At 39.3% G+C, this 19,539-nt stretch overlaps 1 protein-coding gene across 1 annotated transcript in view; it reads right to left on the reverse strand.

Moving 5' to 3' along the window:
- Nucleotides 1-541: 541 nt before the first annotated feature.
- LAMC1 (laminin subunit gamma 1) overlaps nucleotides 542-19,539 on the reverse strand; it is a 124,052-nt gene continuing 105,054 nt past the window's right edge. Inside the window, exons 19-28 of the mRNA XM_055319252.1 lie at nucleotides 15,136-15,341; nucleotides 14,606-14,685; nucleotides 12,966-13,103; nucleotides 12,299-12,443; nucleotides 10,721-10,870; nucleotides 10,328-10,442; nucleotides 9,115-9,314; nucleotides 7,446-7,604; nucleotides 5,109-5,208; nucleotides 542-3,580 (exon numbers count right to left, since the gene is read on the reverse strand). Of these exons, the coding sequence (XP_055175227.1) occupies nucleotides 3,324-3,580; nucleotides 5,109-5,208; nucleotides 7,446-7,604; nucleotides 9,115-9,314; nucleotides 10,328-10,442; nucleotides 10,721-10,870; nucleotides 12,299-12,443; nucleotides 12,966-13,103; nucleotides 14,606-14,685; nucleotides 15,136-15,341 (1,550 nt within the window). The 3' untranslated portion in view covers nucleotides 542-3,323. The remainder of the gene's footprint in view (nucleotides 3,581-5,108; nucleotides 5,209-7,445; nucleotides 7,605-9,114; nucleotides 9,315-10,327; nucleotides 10,443-10,720; nucleotides 10,871-12,298; nucleotides 12,444-12,965; nucleotides 13,104-14,605; nucleotides 14,686-15,135; nucleotides 15,342-19,539) is intronic.

Consider the following 19,539-nt stretch of genomic DNA (forward strand, 5'->3'; position numbering starts at 1 on the left):
TTATATACAGCTGCTAAAAAGCCCACATAATTTTAAAATAGTCTTCAGGTGTCATTAATCAGGCATTAATCATACACCAAGGGGTCTGGCAAATGGCAGCCCTCAGACCCGTGCCTATTTTTGTAAACAATTTTATTGGACCACAGCCACAGTCCTTTGTTTACACATTGTCTGGGGATGGTTTCATGCTACAAGAGCAAAGTAGTTGTAACAGAGACTGCATGGCCTGCAGAGCCTAAAATATTTACAGTCTAGCTCTGGACCACACCAAAGTATACCAATCTGACATGGGTTTTAATAAAACAAACTAAAAAACCCCCATATGTATATGTGTGTGTGTGTATTTATATATATAATATATATACACATATAGACACACATACACCTATACACGCACACATGTATATTAAGTACATGCACACATACTGGATTGTTCTCAAGAAAATACATCACCCAGAGAAGATATCATGAGCAGCTTTCTTTCATTACACCTTTCAAAACATCCTAGGTCCCCAGTACCACACTCAGGCCACACCAAATATAAAGGGTTGCAAATATTCAGATTTTATTATAAATAAAATACTGGTTTTTTTTAACATAAAAAATGCCAAGTGTTGCATTTTATTCACCACCCTGGAGAGCAAGAGATTAAGGCAAACAGCTAAAGTGAAGGCACATATAAAAGGGCCACAGTTGGAATTACAAGGACAAATTCCAGGGAACAGCTGTTTGTGCCCCTGTGACACCCAGCATTCTGCAGCAGCCACCCTGTCAATTTTATTACATAAAATACAGATAACTAGAACCATACAATAAAATAATGTATATTGCAGGAGTGTAATGAAGGTATTGTCTTATAAAGAACTTTTATTTTAAAAATAAACTTCTGTTTAAAAATATATGACACAGATGGAGAAGGAGAAAAGCAACAAAACCAAACCAAACCCCAAATTTCACTGTGGCCTAAGACTTCCTGGTGTGAGGCTGACCCATGGGCTGGAGGGAAAACTATCCTGGCAGTCTGTCCACAGTCCTTCTCCTGCAAGCTTGAACAAAATGTCTCTGTTAGTAGGGGGTGGCCACTTAACAGGAGGAACCAGCTAGGAGACACTGATGGGAAAACTTGGCAAGAAAGAGCCCCGCCTCTGGCAACAGTAGAAGTGGCCCAGAGAAGCAGCAGAGGGAATGCGAGGGTATGCCAAGTCAAGACTTTGTAGTCGACTCTGGTATTCGAGGAGGCGGAAGGGGGAGGCCCAGGTGCGGGACCACTCCCACTCTACCTGTCTGTAAGCCATCCCCAATGCCCTCTGAGGGCTTAGTGATCACGCACTCCCTTGTCATGCAGCGACCCCACCCCCAGCGCAAACTGTCCGAAAGGGCATTTCCAGCTCCTTCCTGGTTAGGCCCACAGTGATATTGAAGACACCATTCAGCAAAATGTCCTAATCCCAGAATGTGCTGTGCTGTCAACCTGACACACCTGGCTCTGGAGCGGGCGTCAGGAATGTCAGGCTGCAGTTTTGGGTCACGGGGCTGCAATGCAGGAGGGGGTGAGGTACCTCTGCAGAGCGGCTGTGTGTGGAGGGAAGCGGGTCGACAGTCAGCACTAGAGGATGAATGTGCTGCAAACACAAGGCAAAGAGCAGAGCGATGGGGAGCAAATGCAATGTCAAAAACTGCAGATGGAAGGGAAGGAGGTATATAGACACATTGTGCCGTGGAGAGGAAAAACAGAGTGAAGAAGTGAACAGACAGTGCCATTCTAGAAATAGGACCAAGTATATTTACATAAATTCCTTACTCTATAATCATGATAAACAAAAAAAAACATTCACACAAAAATATAAATTTGAAATAATTAATAGCACCAGTGTGTCAGATAATAGTTTCTTTCCCCCCCGCTACGCAAAGTACAAAGTTGCATAGTGTTAAAGGCTATATATGAATCTCAAAGGTGAGTTGGTAGGAGGAAGGGGTTGTGTGGCAGGGTATCTTCACACTGTGATCTTAAAAGAAAACCACAGAGCTGAGGATCAAAAGTTGAGAAGCCAGCTAGGCAACTCCACCTACGAGTCTTCCCTCTGCACCGAGGGGGAAGGTTTAGAGTGGGTTTAAATCACAAAGTGCAGGAACTCGATGGTGTTGGCAGCTGTGTGAAATACTGAGTGCAAGTACTTGCCACCAGGATTTGGCAGACTGTGTTTAGAGGGATCCTACAAGATGGGAACATCGGAAGATAATTGAAGATAAGGGTCAAAGGTTTCATCTCTCCCCAATGGAAGAAACATGGGTACATGGGATCCTGACAATACTAGTTGCATCTAAGTTTTATCCCTTTGCTAGGAAAGACTAGGACAAGGCGGTTTGTGTTTTGTGTGTCAAGATCTTAGGGACCAACTGCTTTCTACCAGATAACAGCACTAGTTTCAAGACTAACATATTAAAAAAGCTCTAAGAATTAGTTTGATTTTGGAAAAAAAAAAACTTTAGTGGTTATCATATCCTTATTTCTTCTGTATAAATTCCATTTACAGGAATATCAGAAGATGTCTATTGGTGAGTGCAAGCTGCCCATCCAGATTTATCAGCTGCCCAAAGATCTGAAAAGAGGTTCTCTTCCTAGTCAATTATTAACATGTGAGAAGATGTTCAGCTACTTCTGCAGCCTCATTCTCCGGGAGACTGTCATGAATAATTGCATCCTTACCCGTGGATGGCTCAGTGTCCTATACTCAAAACAGCTAAAACAACTGACGATGGCTCTTGACATTCTAAATGACCAATACCTTTGGCACAGGATGTTTATTTCCTTTTGCTTAAGAGGAGGAGGGGTAGTAGGTGATGTAGGTGTACTTTCTTTATCGATAGACTGGATATACTGGCCATCACGATGCTACTAATAGTAGCCAAACTTTTCCTTCATAGAAACAAGAGTACTGAGACCGAGGAGGTTCTGTTGGTATCAGTGAGAAAAAGGAGGGCTCCTTGCTCAGCCCTGGTACACAATGGTTCCCACGAAGTGTTTACACCACTGTACAATAATGTAGGATACCGCGTCCTCACGTAACTCAGGAGGGAAAGTGTGGGTAAGGGAGTGCCTTCCGTGGAAGAGAGACTATCAGATAAAACCCTTTGTTCCCGATTCATGATGTCTGACTTGCTTCTCTTTAAGCTTTGTGAATTTTCCTGGTTCAAAAGGATAGTGGTGGAGAGCAGCAGAGAAGTGGGGGTCTGAAAAATGTAATCTTTGTGTTAAGGCACTCTGTGGCCTCATAACGGCTCGCTGGTTGGGGGGTGCTGCCTTCCAGCCCTAAAAGATGACACTAGGGCTTCTCAATGGACGGGGTATTGAAGCAGCCAGTCGGTAGGGTCTTCTTGATGTCTTCCAGGTTGCGAATGTCCTTCATGATCTCCTCGATATCTCGATTATAGTCCATGATGGCAGCCTCCTGCTTCCTGGCTTCATTCTCCAGATCAGACACTTTCCTGTCTAGATCACTGACTTTCATTTCATCTTTGGCTTTGTTCAGGGTGCCTTCGATCTCATTTAGCTTGTTCAGGTCCACTGTGTCCAGTTGCCCTGTACAGTCAGAGAGGACACAGGAGGAAACAGATGTACTCAGTGAGAATGATCACGTCACCCCACCAGTACTCCACTAGCCTTCCATATAGATGAAGCCCAGCAACTGCCACCACGCAATGGTGGCCTGCAAACCAGCTTGTAGATTGGTCGGGTTGTACGAGGGCACGAACAACGCAGACCAAGTACAAATGCTGACCTAACTGGCAAGGACAGGTCAGTGCATTTAACAGATACCGGGCTGGATGTTTTCTCTGGGAAAACAGTTTTTGTGAAATGTTTTCTAAAGACACAGCTGCCGTGTTTGAGACCTTAAGCCTCATCTGTGGTTTTGAAGGTCATCTCGTAATGTTTAATACCATTTTTATGTTTATATATGTAATCTGCATGTCATTTTAATGCCATTTAACGAACACAAAAATCTTTACGCTAGAACTCTAAGTCCTCAGCTCTTTGGATTCCAGGGAGGCTGGGTTGGTTTGGGGAGTCTTGTGCCTCTTTCAGGAGTTAGACATTATTTGGAGTCCTCCTATGGAAAATAGCCAGGGATGAAATGCTGAAATAATTCCAGCGAAAGCTTCACTTTAAAATTAGCAAGAAAAGGAGTTCTTCTGGAAAGAACTGCTTCCATAATTAATGAAAGCAGACTGCCACACAGTGATCAACACTTTATGCACACTGTACTTGATTATATTCTCACAAGACCACATGCTGCCAGTGATTCTCAGATGTTAAACAATTTGCCCAAGTTTGCACGATTACAAGGCAATGAAACAAAGATTCTGATGCAACTCTAACTTTAAAATCCTGTTCTTTCTGTCATGAAAAGTTATCTCTTCTAGATCCTTTCATTTTAAATTTATTATTCTTGATATTCTAGATGGATAAAAAATATAGACTCCCCCACCCTCCAAACAAAACAAAAACAAAAACAAAAACACTGACCAAACCTTCAAGGCTAAATTAAAGTAGAATGCGTTGCTACAGAGCTATACTAGCTGGAGTAATTATCACTTTGTAATGGAGGTGGTGACAAAAGTACATCTGTCCTATAATGAAGCCTGCTCCCCATTACACTGAATTAAAAGAGCAATTCAACATGTTTCTATATCCTTGAAAAATCAAGCTTATTCTTTTTTAAAAACCGTCACCTCATCCAATTATCCTTTTGATTACTCTACCACTGAAATCCTTCACTTTAAAACCTCTAAAGACACACTGCCAGCACGATGATCTAAGAAGAATCGCTGTTCAATGTATCATAAACATCGACCATAAATGAGCCACCCTAGCTGGCAGCCTATCTTCCTAATTTTCTAAGTCTTTGGACCATGGTCAGATTCCAGGACTTAGATCATATGCCGTGCAAGGGCCCCATAAGTACTTGTTGGATTGATACAATCTGAAGTCTTGATCCAGTTCACACAATACTCCCGCTAAAATATCTGCTTCTGTGTCAAGTATCTCAGACCCCAAGAGCAGTACAGAGAATTCAGAGGCTGCCTAACATGACTCTACAGCTACTTACCCAGCTGCTCCAGGAGGTCATTAATCAGGTTGAGGAGGCTGGTAACGGAGTTCTTGGCCTTTCTGGCATTGATCTCGGCTTCCTGAGCAGCCTGGGAAGCCTGTACCGGGAAAGGACAGATGATACCGAAAGTCCTGGTGGCATGTTTTCAGGTTCTTAAAATAGTTTTACCCCAATCAGCCAGAAAGCCCAATTTTCAGCTTCCTCTTTCCTAACTAGTGAAACTACAATCAATCAATCTCTCTCTCTGGTCTTTATATCTTCATGGTGAAATGCTGCTATTTTTAATTCATAGAACAGTCATGAGTAGACTGTCCGCATGCCGATATTGACTGTATTTGTATTTCAAAAAGACCAATATTATCTCCTTTTCTCACTTTCTCACTCAAGAATACATGGAGATGGATTCATAACAAAACCCATTAAGCAGAAACAAGTTATTAAGGACAAGTATAAAAAACTACATTTTAGAACCAAAATAGGTCCTTCAGGACACTCTTAGGGACTTGATTATTAGACATGTCCTATTTTCAAGAAAAGTTTTATAATCAAGTGACACATTCTGTAACACCCTCTACCCCTGCAGCTGCGTGCGCGCACACACACGCATGTCCGTGCATACACATCCACACGCACAGATTGGGGTGGTACAGTTTACATTTTATAAATCAACTAAAGGTAAGTGTATTCAGGAAAATTCCATGAAACCTGAACAAATACCCTGTGCATGAGTCACGGGAAATGACAATGAAAGAGGAAGTATCTGAATATCAGAAAACAGATGCTCTCACAAATAAATCCAGTCAGGATATAAATGAGCAGCTTTGAGCTCCCTACCACGTAATTGTTTTTCCTAGTTTTTGGCTCAAGATACTGCAACATTTTTGGATAGAAACAACGTAAGACTTTGAAAAAGAACAAGCATGAGGAAAAAACCTTCACAAATGAAAGATTAACCTCTGTTGAAATCACAGCCTTTCTTACTGAGCCTTGACAGGCTTTTCTGTGAGCATCCTAGGAGAGGGGTAAATGACCATGATGGTCTGCAAGAGCAATGCTCCTGCAGTAACCTATGGTCTCCAGCCTCCTCTTCCAGGGCAATCAAAAGCTTTTACTCTTCTGGTGAAAAAAGGTATGTTACAGATTCAAACAACACTGGTTTGATGCTTTGTCTTTTAGGATTGGCATAAATATAAATGGAATAGAGTATGTTTGGGTGCTTTGTGTTCGTTAGAAGTTATCAAAAAGAACAAAAGATGGATCTTCTTCCCCTCTTTGGAGTCCATACCCCTTTTTTGAAGCTCATAAGGAGTATATCCTTTTCCTTCTTCCAATAGGCTCTAAATCTAATGTTTCTACAACCATATTAAAAATGAAATGCAGAGACCCTCAGCATATACAAGAAACACGTATTTTTTACTATATGGGAATTTCCACTTGAGCCATACCTTGCTATAGAAAATTGAGACAGTCCAAAACAAAACCCAAAATGCATACTAAAATAAGAGTGTTTGCACAGGGACACTCCCTGTTATCACTTCTCTAGAGTCTTCTTTACCTAGATAAACAGAGTTAGTATTTCTCCTTTCTGTCCCAAGGTAAAAATGAGCCATAGTAAAAGATCTGTTTTTCAGCAAGAGTGGAAAAATGGTCCCTTGCTTGTACTGAAAATGCAGAATTAAACAAGTTCATTACTGTGATTGTAATCAGATTGAACTGAACAGTTATGTTTCCACTGTGACTCCATTAAAGTCTTTTGAAAGCAAAATATAGCATAAAACAGAAAAGTGTACCCTTGTTCTTTACCAGGCCATGCATTCCTAGGTCAATTTTATTACCAACAGTATTGTAGATACACATCATCACAAAGGGTAAAAAAAAAAAAAATAAACTGAATGTAAATTTGGTATGTTTTTGTCATCTTCAAAAATGAAACACAAGAAACTGGTCTTTGCCTCTAGAAAGTAGGCTGCTGCGATAACAATAGTAGAAGGAAATTTTTCATTGTATTCCTTTTTATTCCTTTTTGGTTTTATACTAGCTATGAATCACTCATCCAAAAATATAAGGACATACTTTTCAATGTCCTAAAACTTCAAATGTATAAAAGAATGTTTTGCTTTTAATGGGGAGAAGCCTTGGACAGAACAATTGTGCAACAACCCAGCAGGAGAGCCAAATTCTTTGTCTTCTATGTAAGTTCCTAACCCAATTCTTGGCCAGAAAACACAATGAAAAACAGAAGTCAATAAGACACTCTTCTTAACAAGATGGGGATCTTCATCTTTAAACACCCTTCACTCTCTGCCCACAAGCAAATAGATACAAGCGGCTTACCATCCCTGCCATCATCATATCCTGGTCAGCATCATCTTGTTTTTTCTTCAGCTCCTTTTCTGCTTCCTGCAGTTGTTTCAACATATTGTTCACCTCATTATCCAGGTCTGTAACTTCTGCAAAAGTCCTTTCTGCTTCTGCCTTGGTGCTGGTAGCATTCTAGGCACATGATAAAGAACTGCTGATGAGAAAAAGCTTTCATCTTTCTAAAGTATGTGTCCATACCTCTTATAATCTGTAGAATGGCTCGAAAATACAATCCATAAAGAACAGGGCAGTAAATTAGACTGTACGCTGACTTATGGTATCATTTATTTGGGTTCCAAATAACAGTAAGGAAAGAAAAGTTAGCATTACTGCCTAACATAATAAATGCTTCTATTTGTATACTCTTATTTTTCCTTAATACTTCCTGTTCAATCATTGCCATTTTTAGTTGACGTCACATGGCTGGCAAATGATAAAACATTTAAATGGTGTACATTTTCCAACACATCATATTGATTAGGTACTTTCAAGTTGAATACATTTTCAATTCAAATGTAGATGCCTTGTTCTACTTGGCAGTTTATCACAATGTAGAAAAAGACCACAATCCTGATATAGGAGTATTTTATAAAATATAATTAATCCCCAAATCAACTGTTCTAAATTAACTTAAGAATGTATTTGATTGGGCAGCCTGGGTTTAGTGCAGCCTTCAGTCCAGGGCGTGATCCTGGAGATCCGGGACTGAGTCCCATGGCGGGCTCCCTGCATAGAGCCTGCTTCTTCTCCCTCTGCCTGTGTCTCTGCCTCTCTCTCTCTCTCTGTTTCTCATGAATAAATAAATAAAATCTTTAAAAAAAAAAGAATGTGATTCTCGAACATGTAATTTTAGCATCCATTCTAATCATTTAAATAAAACAGATTGACCTTTAAATAGGAAAAAAACCAACTTAAATTATTCTTTAAGATGAATAGAAAGAGGGCGCCTGGGTGGCTCAGTTGGTTAAGTGTCTGACTTTGGCTCAGGTCATGATCTCAGGGTCCTGGGATCAAGCTCCACTTCTGGCTCTACGCTCAGAGGGGAGTCTCCTTGCCCCTCTCCCTTTGCCCCTCTCCCTTTGCCCCTCTCCCCAGCTCATGCTCTGTCTCTCAAATAAACAAATAAAATCTTAAAAAAAAAAAAAAGATGATTAGAAAGAATCCTAGAATCCTTCTTTCCACTCTAAATCAGGTTGGGATCAGATACAAAATATGCTCACAAGAGGCGCCTGATAGTTATACTGACTTGATTGAAAAAATGGCAGCTGTCCATGTCAAAGTCCATGTTTATTTGAGAAGAGTTTGATTTTTTTTGTGGAAGGTGCTCATGGGCCCATGAAGCCTTCCATCTCCTCACAACAGAGACCCAGCCGCTGAGACAACAGTAGAAATGTTGAAGGGCCTTTCAATGATTCTCCCTCTTTGGTCAATGTACTTATCTAGTACTCTAATACCTAGTCAGAAGTGAACAAGGATGGTTTAAGATAATTTTACTAGAGTCGAGGAGGAAGTTTATGAGAGACTTTAAGGATCTGGCAAGAAACTAGATCTTGGAAAGGATCTTGGAAAGGATATTTTAAGGATCTTGGAAAACAGCTAGAGAAATACAGGAGCAAAAATGGGAGAAGAAGGAAGCACACACCTTCTGGACAGCGCTGGCGATCCTCTCTGCCTCATGGGCTTTGCTCTTGGCTTCAGTAGCGTCTGCAGCTGCATTGCCCAGCGCCAGCTGCGCCTCCCTTGTCTTTTCATTGGCTTCAATGATGGTCTGGTTGATGGCAGGAATCCTCCGTAAAGCCTCCTCTGCAGCAGTCTTGTTGTCATTCACTCGCCTATCGAAATCTAAAATAAAGCAAATTCGAGGAATGCACTTGAACTAGACCTCAACAAGCCAAAAGGGAGCCTTTTAGGGAGCTGCAACTGGATTTTGTTTTATGAAAAATGAGAGAAAAATGATAAACAGCATGGATGGCCTTAGAAGAACGAAGTGCACAGCTTTAGATTTATGAGTGGGCATGTTTCTGGAAAGTTCACTTTCATGCAAAGCACTGAGTAATCCATTATTGCCACGGCAACCAATATTAAAAGCTGCAGTTTATCTAGTGTTTACTGTGTGTTAGCTACTAAGTTAAGAGCTTTTTATGTGCCTGTGATGTAGTCATGATGAAGTCACTGTATCATTTTTATACATGAGAACTGAAGATTAAAGAGGGAGATAATTTTCCCCAACGGTTCACAGAAGTAAGAGGTAGATCAGGGATTCTAACCCAATCCTACTGACAGCAGGGCTGATATATCTAACCATTATCTTGTAAAACTTCCATATTTATAGAACCTATGGGCTATTTTATCAGAGGCAAGTCCAGGAATATGTAGTGAATTGAGCACATTTCTTTTTTTTTTTTTATCTTGGGTGAGGAAAGAAGGCATAAAGATTGAAATGCAACTGGTAGAGAAAATGAAGAATAATCTCGATTTACCAACATGAGCCAGCTAAGTAGGCATAGCTTGATGACATAAGTTATTCTAATGTCAGAAAATTTCTTTTTCTTTCTTTTTTTTTTTTTTTTTTGGTTTTGTTTTAATCCTGAGGTATGAAGGGGTAAAATGATACAACCTTTGGGATTTTTCTTTGAAATACCTTACCATAAAAAAAGTAGGGTGGATGTTGGAGGATGAAGCAAGTATAGGAAAAATCTTAACTGTTGAATTGGAATGATAGATTTATGGGATTTATTATACTCTTATCTTTCATACTGTATATGTTCTAAGAATCTCATGGTTAAAAAAAAAAAAGGAAGTTGCCTTCGTGAAGCATGTGTAGAAATTTATGCTGTTATGTGAGCCTTTCATACCTTTCAGGTTGTTGAGAATGTCATTGGCTTCCTGTAAGGTATTTCGTCCCTTTTTAGCAGCTTCTTCCGCAAGAGCCTTGGCAGCATCTGCTCGGGCCAGGAGCTGGTCAGCAGTCTGCAAACACACAGCAGATCAGAGGGAAAACCCTGCAAGATGAATCTCTTCTATCTCCTTTTTTTTTTTTCTTCTTCTCTCTCCTAAAAGGCCAGGCACCCACTCCCAGCTGCCACCCCGACACCTGCCAACACAGAGCATAGGCCTGGGTATCTCACAGAAGGCCTTCCTTTGAACACCTAAGGGACCCTGCACTTGTAGTGTCATAGACACAGCTCACACTTGCATGATTTCAAATTCTGCCTCTAGAAATGAAGCAATTTTTAAATTAAACCAACCTGTTGTTCGGTCTTTCCCTTCTCCAGAAGCTTCTTGACTTCAAGTTCCTTCCCTCTCATGTCTTCTCTGAGGTCCTCATAATCTTTCAATTTCTGGTCAATCAGACGGTCCAGATCCTCAGCTTCCTTCTTTATTTTATTGGCCTCATTCTGTGAAAAGCAAGTAAGATGTGACGTTTTAGACAAAACAATGAAACTGATGAGAAGGTAGGCTTAGTAACTCTGTAACACTTACCACTCAGATATTTTTAAAAGAATGGCACAGGTCAAGATTTTATGGACTTGGGCACCTGGGTGGCTGAGTGACTGAGTGTCTGCCTTTGGCTCAGATCATGATCCCGGGGTCCTAGGATTGAGTTCTGCATCAAGCTTTCTGCAGGGAGCCTGCTTCCCCCTCTGCCTATGTCTCTGCCTCTCTCTGTGTCTCTCATGAATAAATAAATCTTAAAAAAATATTTTATGGACTTTTTAAAAAAATTGAACTATACTTTACACATAGTGAAATGCACAGCACTTACTACAATGAGTTTTGACAAATATATTTACCCATGTAACCAATACCCCAATCAAGATACAGAATATTTCCACAGCTGGAAATTCCCTGTATCTCTTTCCAATTAATTTCCACATCTACCTTTTCAACAATGCAGCTGCCACTGGTCTGGTTTTTATCATTGATTAGTTTTGCCTATTCTCAAATTTCAAATATGTGAGATCATACAATATGTACATGTCTGAAGAGACCTAACTATACCTTTATGATAAAATAAAATTAACACCTCTGATGTAAGAAGTGAAACTTAATACATTTCAAATTTAATGTAAAAAATATAGCATTTACACAGAGCCTGGAATGAGGATTCATGATTAGAGTACAGATATAATGAAAGTCTACCAATTCCCAAATATTTTACCTGCCTGACAGCATCCTGACATAGTTCTTTCATTTAAATCATTTTTAAAAATATTTTATCTATTTGAAAGAGAGAGAGAGAGAGAGAGAGAACGCACATGCACAAGCAGGGGTAGTGGCAGGCACAGGGAGAAGCAGACTCCCTGTTGAGCAGGGAGCTTGATGTGGGATTGATCCTAGGACCCCAGAATCGTGACCTGAGCTGAAGGCAGACGCTTAACCTACTGAGCCACCCACGAGTCCCCTAAACCATTTTCTTTTATTTCTCTTGTTCTCAATCAGATAGTGTCTGGACCTAGCAGTCTAGGTGTACTCTGCCCTAATAAATGCAAATATATAATAATTTAGATTTATATTAAAGATTTAGGAGTGATCATTCATATCATTAAAGTAGTCTTTGCTGCTGTTTAATCTTTATAATCACCGGATTCTTGGCCTCAGTTAACATATTGGAAGTGGAACTCGACATTACCAGAGTCAGTTGGAGGACAAAGGAGGTAGGTACTAGTGATAGTTATAGGGCAGTCAGAACAGCTTTTACCCAGACTTCGAGCAGACTGTGTGTGTGTGTATGTGTGTGTGTTTGGGGGGCGAGGGTGAGTACTATGGATGGGTGATGGCAGTGACAACCAATACTTGGTGCACACAGGCTGCCCACCCCATACCTCTAGTGCTTCTGAGTCCACAGGTGTCAGCTGAGCAACGCTGGCATAGATCTCCACCGCTTTATCTCCAGCCCTCTTGGCCTCCTCATGTACTCGGGCAGCTTGCTTCTCCAGATCCTGTGAGATGTTCTTTGCTTGTTCATACCTAAGGAATAAACAATTTAATGAAACTTTGTTGCTTTTGGCACCTTAGTGTTAACCACATTCATTCTAGTTCCAATCACTGCAACAGAATTTCCAAAACTTCAGAGAAAATGCTATTATTTAATGCCAACATAGCTTAGATTTCATCTCATCACTTCTATTTATACTATATGGTTTATCGGATATTTCTTATTTTGGAGACCTTTTAAAATATTTGTAGCTCAAGTACATTTTTTCTACTAACTCTGATACTTTGTCTCTTCTTTTTTCATTTATGCAGAATTTTAAGTATCATAGCTAGTTGATTACCTTTCTCTGTAGTTACAGGAATTGGACCCAATAAAATCTCTGTGGCTCTACATCCCCTGCTCTAATTACTGCTCCATTTCAAAAGCATGATTAACAAAAGAAATCTTACTGCACCAATGCATGCCCCGAATCCATCAGCATTTAACTTTTCATTGAACTGGTGCTATTTACAAGAACAACCAAGGGCCATAAACCACTTTTAAATGATACTCACTTTCTATTAAGTTCTTCAATCTCAAGTGCTGTTTGATTTTCTCCTGCCAGTGTTTTCAGAAGCAGATTATATGCCTCAGTTGATGTATCGTTAGCTGTCTTTGCCACTCTTACAATATCATCAGCTTCTTGTTTATGGCTGTATAACATAAAAGAAAAAATAAACCATGAAACGGGACTATTTAATACGGAAAGAAGCAGAACTTAGGTAATGCTTATCTTATTATATATACATATACTCATGAGGACAGAGCTCTGTAAATATTGAAAAATCTTACAAATTTGGAATTTTGCAACCATTTCAGTGGAGCTAAGTTTAAATAGCATTCTATAATCTGAGAAAATGGTATCTTCCAAATGATATTTTCCACTTAAGTTTATAGGGGCAAATGGTATATTTCTTTAAAAAATTACTTCTAAATAAAGTCATTTAAGAATAATTTATCTATAAAACCATCTATGCTGGCAAGAACTCATTTATTAGACATAAACACAAACCCAGGACCTAATGTTTAATCCTTATTCTGGTTCTGTTACTACATAATCTTGAAACAGCTTCCAATTATTCAGATTTCTCACGTGCAACCTAATTACTGGCCAGGAAAAGCAACCCAACACCAAATAGAAAGCAACAGGTCAACAGGGAATCCAGCCAAATAATGCAAATTTCAGCTAAGGAACTGCTAAGTTTTTTTTTTTTCAGCTCTAAAATTTCATATTACAATTTCACACTGAAGTATGAGGCCATTCCTTTTCAGTATAATAAGTGTTCTTTCAAAAATCATATATGAAAGATACTAGAATTACTTTATATATTCATATGCACAATAATTTTTTAAAAAAATTTTTATGTACTCATGAGAGACAGACAGAGGCAGAGACATAATTTCAATTTAATGTTCTCCTACAACTTAAAGTTTTTCCTAAGAAACTACCTCATACTTAATAATTTAAAAAATCTTTTAAAAATGAGGAATGAAAAAAAAAAGAGGAATGATGGGGTGCCTGGGTAGCCCAGTGGTTGAGCATCTGCTTTTGGCTCAGGGCATGATCCAAGATCCTGGGGTCCTTGGATCAAGTCCCGCATCAGGCTCCCTACAGGGAGTCTGCTTTTTCCTCTGCCTGTGTCTCTGTCTCTCTCTCTGTTGTCTCTCATGAATAAATAAGTAAAATCTTTTAAAAAAATAAAAAGGAGGAATGACACAGTCTGTATTCTTGGGCTGATTTTCAATGTACTATTTGAAATTTCAAATGTACCATTTGAAATTTTTTTCTATTAAAATCTAGAGTTAAACATGTGTTAAAATTTTTAAACATTAAACAAATAACTAAATTCAACTGAGTTTCTTAGTTATCAACTTTAAGGTTTTGAAATTAAAAATCTAAAAATGTTACGGTTTTGAGATGTGCAAATATAACTTCCCTCCAAAGCATCATGTTCAAATATTCAAAGTAAATATTGTAATTTTAAAGGAGAGGCAAGAAAGGAGCACACATAGCCGATAACATTTCAGAAAAGAGAGCCACCTCTGCAGAGGCGGGTTATGTGCAAAGTGTGCATGGGTAAAGGAGGGAGCAACATGTACACAGCATAAGGAAAGCTATAGCTTAACCATTAAGACACAGGGATCTGGAGGTTACCGTTCAGCAAGCTTTCGTGCTTCTTCTGCCAAAAGAGTCATGTTGTTTGGGTCCCCTGTAGACTCTGGCTGAGTGACTGACTGAAGAGGAAATAAACAAAGCACTAATCTCAAAGGCCTGAATTATTTAAATTTAATAAATCAAGTGCCCAAACCAGATTTGTATTAGTGTTATTAAGCAAAAAGAATGTCTCATTAGTTCAAAGATCTTTCACTAATATTAGCATCCCTGGTTACAGATTACTATTTCTATTTTCATCAGAGGATAAAAGAAGTTTAAAGTGACTAATGCCATAGAAGAAACAAAGGTAGAGAAAGGACCCAGATGTCCACTGGTTTTTATCCACTCTGTGATAACTATTTAATGACAACTATGAGCAACGTGGTTTTCTTGCTCCATGTTTAGAGACAAAAAGGCACAAAGAGTCAATTTAGCTGAAGCATTCCATGAACAGTAATGGAATGGCAAGACTTGCTACATATTACCAGAGGACTCCTGCACCCCAGCCTCAGACCTTCCCAATCACTCACCACATTGGCAACAGCAATCTTTGCTTTCTCCAGTTCTCGGGATGCGATTTCAATCAACTGCTCTGTGCTTTCTACCCTGGCACGTGCTTGCTCGGCCAAGTTTCCAGTCTCTTCAATGGTATTACGGATATTCTGTAAACGGCTAATTTGGCTGGATAACGTGCTATTCACTCTCTGGAGGCGGTCCATCAAATTCTGGTCTACATCTGCAAAGGCATTGCATTAGAAAGTCCATAAGTTACCTGAAAGGGGGGGGGGGCAATGCATCTATCACATGAAATCCGAGGCACAACTTTATTCCTTCCCAACACAGAACTCTCTGATAAGCTTTCCCCAAGCCCATGGGCAGAACTGTTCGGTCTTTACTGTGCCAGTCTCCCTCCACTCTTAACATTTATCACACTATCTCCCATCTTGTGTCTGTCTGCTCCACTGGACTACAAGCTTCTCTTTTTTACTTGTCACTATATCCTCAATGTGATTGGCAAAGAGGAGACACCCAAGAAATGTCTGAGGAAGGAAAGCTGTTGATGTTCTGGCACATGCCAGATTTAATCATAAAAACACAATGTTATTAAAAGCACTATCAGCCCTGAGAGCTGGACATTTTTTTAAACTGGGAAAAAACCAGGTTCAAAACAGATGTTGAGGAATGGCAAATTATTATTTTTTTATATAAATTTATTTTTTATTGGTGTTCAATTTGCCAACATATAGAATAACACCCAGTGCTCATCCCATCAAGTGCTCCCCTCAGTCCCTGTCACCCAGTCACCCACACCCCCTGCCCACCTCCCCTTCCACTCCCCCTAGTTCGTTTCCTAGAGTTAGGAGTCTCTCATGTTCTGTCTCCCTTTCTGATATTTCCAACTCATTTTTTCTCCTTTCCCCTTTATTCCCTTTCACTATTTTTTATATTCCCCAAATGAATGAAACCATATAATGTTTGTCCTTCTCCGATTGACTTATTTCACTCAGCATAATATCCTCCAGTTCCATCCACGTCGAAGCAAATGGTGGGTGTTTGTCATTTCTAATGGCTGAGTAATATTAGGAATGGCAAATTAAATTCATTTTGTATTTTAAACTAAATACAAGACTGAGTATGGAGTCTTGCTGCCCCTCCCACCTCCTGACAGAGCCACGTAATTTCTTTCATACCGAGTTCTTCAAAATGTTTTTTTTAATAATAAATTTATTTTTTATTGGTGTTCAATTTGCCAACATACAGAATAACACCCAGTGCTCATCCCGTCAAGTGCCCCCCTCAGTGCCCGTCACCCATTCACCCCCACCCCCCGCCTTCCTCCCCTTCCATCACCCCTAGTTCGTTTCCCAGAGTTAGGAGTCTTTATGTTCTGTCTCCCTTTCTGATATTTCCTACCCATTTCTTCTCCCTTCCCTTCTATTCCCTTTCACTATTATTTATATTCCCCAAATGAATGAGACCATATAATGTTTGTCCTCCGACTGACTTATTTCACTTAGCATAATACCCTCCAGTTCCATCCACGTTGAAGCAAATGGTGGGTATTTGTCATTTTTAATGACTAATATTCCATTCAAAATGTTTTCTATTAATTATGCCCATTCAACTTAAATCTCATACCCAGGCCTTAATAAATAAAAAGATAAGTATATACCTGTGTAAATATGATTCTGTCATTATTAAAATTCTCACATGTCATGAGAGTATATTAATAAACAAGAATCACTAAGTCCTATTAAAAAATTGATCAAAAAAAATTGATCAGTTCTTATTTCAGCAAAATGCTCAGAGTTGGCATCTAAATTTTCCAAGGAATGTGGAAAGATGAGAGGTCAAAGTTAAAATCAATAAAGATGCAAGTTTGAAAGATGAGTTTGGAAAACAGCATCTTGCAAGCAGAGCCACGAAATACACATGCAAAGTTGGTGCAGTGTGACACTTGCCTAACTATACACAGTGGCCCTGCTTGGATGATTAGCCAACTCTTTGGTAACCTCGAGATTTTTAAGAAAATAACAAAAGATTTTTAAAAAGCTGAAATCATAGAACATCATTTAGACTCAGGAAGCATAAGCAGCACTGAAGTTACAAAAGCCCCTTTCCTTTAGACCTTCAGGAATGGACAAGATACCAATCTCTCTGGCCAGCTCTTCAGAGAAACAACAGTAACTGAAAAGAGAATAGATAATCTAACTAGTAGGATCACTTCAAATGCCTTCCAATTGCAAAACCTAATTGCGCCATATAATCTCCTTTTAAAGCTGCAGAATAAACACGAGTTTAAACTACAAATAAATAGTCAGGGATAGTTTGAAAGGATAAATCATTGTGAAGATATTGTGATTTGTGGCTCGTTTGAACCCAAGTAAGAAAGGTCAGCCAGGAACTCCATGAATCTGGTCTTAGTGGGAGTAGACTTTAACCCTAGCCTCACTATGGGGCTCCCCAAGCTATGAAAGCAGCAGCCTGTGATGTTCCCACCTTTCAGGTGGCTCAAGGGAAGGTATGACATCCATGGCTTTTATCAAAGCTGGGATAGAAGAAGGTAGGTAGCTAGTATGGCCGGAGGAAGCTGGACATTGCTGGGGCCACAGCAAGATGTGGGGCAGTGCTGGCTGACCGCCCTTTCTCTTCTCATGCCCTCACAGTGCTGGTGCCAGAGCTGCGGGGCAGACCCCATCTCTCAGGTGAACTGATCTGCACGTAATGATAACCCCACATTCGATTCCTCAATGTATATGGCAGGACAGATGTGAACTTGTTGTTACAAGAGAATACATTAATGGAAAAACGTGTGTAAAAAGCTTTTGCTAACAGATGAACAAGCTAAAACAAAAACGACTCGTGTTTATACAGAACAGGAAACATTTAAATTCTTCTTAATCTATGTTTAACACTTAAAATGTAAAAACAGCACAAAAAAACCAAACACACACCTAAAGTTAACATAAACTATTGACCTCTCATTTTATTCTTCGTTCCTAAAAATTTACCTTATAAAACAATTTCTGGACTCTCATAAAAATTAAACCAACCAAAACCAGATGCATCTAATTACTTCCTTCTTTACTTCAAGAATTTTGAAAAATCAAAGTTATATATGTTAGGGATACCTACAATAAGAAATAAGTAATATATCTAGTTTTTGTTGACCTATAATCTGATAGGAAGACTTCTCTAACTCCAAATGGGTAGATTCATAAACTCCATAAAAGGGTCAATCATTGTGGCCCCAAGTGTACTAATGTTAATGCACAGTTACTATGAGTGTCTATGAACACCTGCATCTCAGAGATGGAAAGCCTCTAAACAAAAGTGACCTCAGTCAGATGATAAGTACCTCAATAGAAGGAGCAGCGTCTTATTTATCTTTTCATTACTGGTATTTTTAGCACAGTGCCTGGTATACTCCAGGTATTCAGTAAGTATAGAAAAGGATTTGTTTCAATTTAGGAAAAAAACTTAATTCAGGGTAAGTAATAAAAATAAAATGTTCAAATGATTTAGCCGGTGCCTGGGTGGCTCTGTCAGTTAAGCATCCAGCTCCTGATTTTGGCTCAGGTCAACAATGTCAAGGTCGTGAGATGGAGCCCACTTGGGCTCTTCACTCAGTGGGGAGCCTGCTGGAGATTGTCTCCTCCCTTTCCTTTGTCCCTGTCCCTACTCACTTGCTCTAGCTCATTCGCTCTCTCTAAAATAAACAAAATTTTAAAAAGTGATTTAAAAGGCAAGTAAATAATTTAAAATAACTTTTTCTTACTTTCAGAGTTTTACAGTACCTTTAAACTCAGGTACCTTTAAAGTTAATAAAGTACTTTAAAATAAATTGTTTTCTAACTCTTAAGCCAACTCCTCTGCTTATCATAAGTCTCACTGGATAATATACAGAGGAGAGCCATAAATGCAAAGGACATTAAATATGCACATAATATAAAATAAATGCTTTTACATGATGCTATTAGCACATTTGTTTACTTATTAGACAGAAAATTTCATAAGCAGGTACTAATTTCTAATCTCTCATAAATACTAGCTTTTTATATTTAGTAGCTAGCTGTTAGGTCAATTGAAGACTACAATGTTTCCTTATGAGGGTCCTTCCTAAGGAAATAAAGCAGTGCCTAAAATAAATTCTCACTTGCTGGATGACAGAAAAGTCCAAGTTAAAATTTTCTACCTAAAATAATGCATTCGAAGTGCATACCTTTCACAATTTTTTTTTTTTAAGATTTACTTATTTATTTATTCAGAGAGAGCGAAAGAGAGGCAGAGACACAGGCAGAGAGAGAAGCAGGCTCCATGCAGGGAGCCCGACGTGGGACTAGATCCCGGGTCTCCAGGATCACACCCCGGGCTGCAGGCGGCACTAAACCGCTGCGCCACCAGGGCTGCCCCCTTTCACAATTTTTAAAAAC

This window comes from Nyctereutes procyonoides, unplaced genomic scaffold, assembly GCF_905146905.1.
Source record: "Nyctereutes procyonoides isolate TBG_1078 unplaced genomic scaffold, NYPRO_anot_genome, whole genome shotgun sequence".
Lineage (NCBI taxonomy): Eukaryota > Metazoa > Chordata > Mammalia > Carnivora > Canidae > Nyctereutes > Nyctereutes procyonoides.